Source organism: Cloeon dipterum, chromosome 3 (assembly GCF_949628265.1).
Source record: "Cloeon dipterum chromosome 3, ieCloDipt1.1, whole genome shotgun sequence".
Lineage (NCBI taxonomy): Eukaryota > Metazoa > Arthropoda > Insecta > Ephemeroptera > Baetidae > Cloeon > Cloeon dipterum.
Genome location: NC_088788.1, coordinates 23,414,997 through 23,419,356, shown reverse-complemented (window position 1 = coordinate 23,419,356; position 4,360 = coordinate 23,414,997). Strand labels below are relative to the sequence as shown.

The window sequence follows — 4,360 nt, the reverse complement described above, 5'->3', positions numbered from 1 at the left end:
TTATGTCTTTGGAGGAATAGGTATCATCGTAATTATTTGGATAATATTACAAGCGGTTCACGCTTTTCACTCTCATTAGATCACAATCGACTCATGGCCATGGCTAGTAGCTCACTGGCCTCACTCGCTCACTCCTCACTCTCACTGCTGCCAAGCCTCCCAGTTATTTACCAAACTACATATGTATTATTATATAACGAAATTGCGAATCGAATGCGAACATGAGCACGCGCAAGCAGTACCAGCGAGCAGCTAGACAACCTTGCTTCTGCCTAGTGCCTTCTACCGCCGACCATACTCACACGCCATCTGTAAGTTATTTGTCCGAACTTGCTAGCGCACGTTCTTGCTCTCACTGTAAGCAGCGGCAATTTTCGGTTTGTGCTTGTCTCAAATTCCACAAGTTTCATGTAATTCACGCAATTTTGCATTGCTTGCATTTTATATGAACGCGTGGCGCGTGCGCTTCATGCTGGTTTGAATTTAAACTAATTCAACTCATTGTAAGTTTATGTAATATATCTATTTATACATATATCTATATATAAATATATATATATTATGTAATTGTCTTTTTAAATTCAGTCTATCATAATGTATTGTACATAATATGTGTGTAATGTATATAATAATGTAATATAAATAATTTTATTTATACATACATACATAGATGTACCAATTTTTTCTATTCTCACGCCAAAATATTTACGTTTGCTCAATCAATATAATATAAATTATGGCAGACTCACCGTTTTCGCCCAACTCTCACTTCTCGCTAGGATAGGGATTAACATTGAATCTTCCCATCAGAGCGAGAAGTGTGAGTGAGCGGAAAGTGTGAGTCCCCCATACATACATACATGCTTGGGACTTGGGTCTTGTTGATCATTATTTTTGTCTATGTGTTTTCACCATCTAAATTTAAGTTATGCAATGTCAGTTTAATTTTACAGGATGTGAAAAATGAGCGGTTTGCGTGCTGAGTACCAGGAACTGTGCAACCAATTCGAACTAGAGCCAGAAGCCTCAGTGGAAAAGGCTTTAAAAAATGCTAAGTGTGTTAATTAATGATGACTTTTACCTAATTTCTAAGTATTGCAAAATTTTAAATTTTTAAATCACTTTTATTACCTTATTGTCACATGAAAAAGCGACCAGTTAAAACATTTATTCAAATATTATTTCAAATAAGCGCAAAACTAAAGCTTCCCTTTGATAAACATTTTTTGTAGCACTTCAGCGTGTCTTACGTTCCAAGGAGACACAACCCTGTCTGCTACTACGTGCCAAATTCTCGCTAAGATAATTTCATCGACTCATGCACTCATCAAGCTGGACTTTTCCAACTGCATGCTCCCATCCCCTGGTGTTGTTGATTTACTGTGTGGACTCAAGAAAAACAAATCTGTCAGAGAACTGGACATGAGCAGCAACAATTTGCAGGCTGACTCTGCTTTGCATCTGGGCACTTACCTGAGACATAATAAAACTCTAGAAAGGTAAACCGATTAAACAGTAAAAAAAGAACGCAACTTCTTTGATTTTCAGGTTATTCTTGCAATGGAACTCGCTGGGTCAGAGCAAAGAAACATTTGCCATTCTTAGTGAAGCCATTGGAGCAAACCAAAGTTTGCAGGAACTAGATTTGAGGAATAATAGTTTGACTGCGGTTTCCACTGAGGACTTGGCTTTTGCAATTAAATCTAACAAATCACTGAAAACAGTTGGTTAGTTTAAGTAGCTTTGTTCAATAATGTTTATGTTATCTCATATTTTGTTTCAGATTTGCGTTGGAACGCATTGGGTCCAGGCGATGGGAGAAGTTTGCTTCACGCAGTTCAAGATTCGCCACAGCTAACGTCTATTCAATTGGATGGAAACTTGTTCACTGCTGATATGATTTTGACCATTGGTACATTTTTGTTTTCACTCTGTAAATATTTTATATTTTGCTTGTTTTAAAGAATTGGCCGCCTCTCATAATGCTGATATGATGCAACTTGCCCGTGAGTGGGAAGCGCGGTGTGATATCCTCTCCAAGCACACAGCCCAACTGGAAAAGAGAGATGGGAAAAGGTCCTCTGGTGTTCGCTTCTTGTTGCAGCAGCAGGGACAAAAAATTAACACTATGAACAAGTAAGAAAATTATTTCTTAGTGCCCTGTGTATTAATGATTTCCAATCTCGTGGGTAGAGAGCAACGTAATGAAATGATCAAAGCCGAGGAGCAGCTGTTTGTCAATAAAAAAAGGATGGAAACGATGGAATCCCTTATACTTGACAGAGAAGATCAAATAGAAACGCTGCAAGAGATGAACAAATCATTGCAGCAGGATAAAGATATGGTATCAAAACATGGATTTTAAATTGTAGCCAGCTAACTTTTTTAATTAGGAGTCAACTGAGTTAGGCGAGCAACTTGGACTTGTCCGCGAGCAATTGTTCAGTGCTCAAACTCTTATCCAAACTCTCAAAATGAAAATCCAAGAGTTAGAGGCAGAGAAAAAAGGTTTACAGCTGGAAAACTCTCACCTGAAAGATAGCATGAGCTTGCACAATACAAACTGTGAAGGTGAGAAAAACCTACTCCTTCTCTTCGAACAACTCACGGTTCTTTTCAAAAGACGTGATTAAAGCTGCGGAGGAGAGAGCCAAATCTGCAATTCACAAAGCTAGGCAGGAGAAAACTGAGATTGAAGAGGAGATTAAGAAAATGCAGCGAAGCTATGAGGATAAGCTGAGAAAGATAAATGAGTTGCGAGCTGACCTGGAGACGCGCATACAAAGTCAAAATCAATCGCACCTTGAAGCGTTGACTACCCTGAAAAAAAATATGCTTGATAAAGAGGTTGGATAAAAATGGTAACTGTCGCATCATCAGCTAAATATTCTCTGTTGTAGGAGAAAAATTTGGATATTTGGGCAAGTGAAAAAGCTGAACTCCAATCTGCTGTGGAGAAGTGCAGAAGCAAGTTTGATTCACTTCAAAAAGATATGCAGCTCAAAACTGAAGAAGCAGCTAAAATGAGTTTAACTATTTCCGAACTGCAGCAGGTAGGGAAATTCTCTTTGTCAAATTTAAAGAGGGTATAGGTATTAATGCTTTTGTTATTTTAAGGTGGTTTCAAGAGAACAAGATAAAAATCTGACCCTTGTTGAAAAACTGGAAGATTCAGCATATCGAAAGAGAGAGGCAGAAAGCCTGAAAGCTCAAATTGCACTTGTTCAATCAGAACTAATCTCGCTCAGAGAAGAAAAGGACTCTCAGATTAAGCAACTAACTGAATTGCTTTCCAGCCAAGAAAAACACTATGCTGAATTAAGGTGAATATTATTATATTATATCAAATTGATTTTTTGCATAGTTAAAATATAGATTTGGAGAAGCTCAGCGGACTGGCATACTGTGCTCAGCTGTCACGCAGTACATAACGAAAGTTGGTGCTACTGTAGGCTCATCTGAAAATATACAGTGAATTCAGTGAACTGACCTGGAGGAGATGCGAAACAATTGTATTCAAAGTAGGTGTTTCTCTTTTTACCAATCATTGTAAGTTATTTTGTTAACACCAAAGGACTACTTACCTTAAAATTCAATTGAGGTTAATTTATGCATGAATGATCTTTACCTGCGGTTATGGGTTAGGAAGGTGATGCATCATTTTTCAATTTGTTTGCTCCGAGATGCTATCTTGACACTGTAGACATGGTTGGGCGGGGTCTTTGTACGTACAAAGAAGTGAGAAAACATTTTTTATTCTGGAGATTGTTGGATGAAGCAAGTGCAATGTAAATTTCTTCCCAGAAACGGTTCCACATGATGGAGCGATAACCAAATCGCTGCTGCTTCCAAGGGTTATATATTTCTTGTCTTCAAATGAAACTGTCAGTCGCAGTTGTTGTATGAAGGGAACTAATGATTTTCAATACCTGGAACAAAGTCAATTAATAAAAGTGCCTATCTTTGTTTGAAACATGGTGTATGTTTTTTTAACACTGCGTTTTCTTATTTTCTTGCAACTAGCTGCAGGCTGCTTAACATCAAGACGTATAATTAATTAATCATCGCTTAAGCTACACAATAGTTCCTGGCGACAATTCGAATGAACCAAATTTTATGGTGCTGATTATGAATATTTTATACGAACTTAATATCTTAAAATTTCGTTTCTTACCTGCATCTAGCTTTGTACTTACAATTAGAGTAATGATGTCAGTGGAGTAAAATTTGCAAAATCTTTAAATTTTCCAATGATAAAAGTAATTTTATATAATTTTTCAAATATTAACTGCCTATGCCACATCATGGACAGCCTTTTCTTCAATTCACTTAGAAGGAAGGAAATATTTAAAAGGCTGGA

At 37.2% G+C, this 4,360-nt stretch overlaps 1 protein-coding gene across 1 annotated transcript; it reads left to right on the top strand.

Moving 5' to 3' along the window:
• The first annotated feature begins 381 nt into the window (after positions 1-381).
• Positions 382-3,973, top strand: LOC135938520 (leucine-rich repeat-containing protein 45-like). Its single transcript, XM_065482191.1, has 12 exons — positions 382-503; positions 954-1,055; positions 1,233-1,499; positions 1,549-1,727; positions 1,784-1,912; positions 1,965-2,136; positions 2,194-2,344; positions 2,394-2,571; positions 2,624-2,847; positions 2,901-3,053; positions 3,118-3,323; positions 3,376-3,973. The coding sequence occupies exons 2-12, from the start codon at positions 964-966 to the stop codon at positions 3,473-3,475; spliced, it is 1,851 nt and encodes a 616-aa protein (XP_065338263.1). The 5' UTR covers positions 382-503; positions 954-963; the 3' UTR covers positions 3,476-3,973.
• The last annotated feature ends 387 nt before the right edge of the window (positions 3,974-4,360 follow it).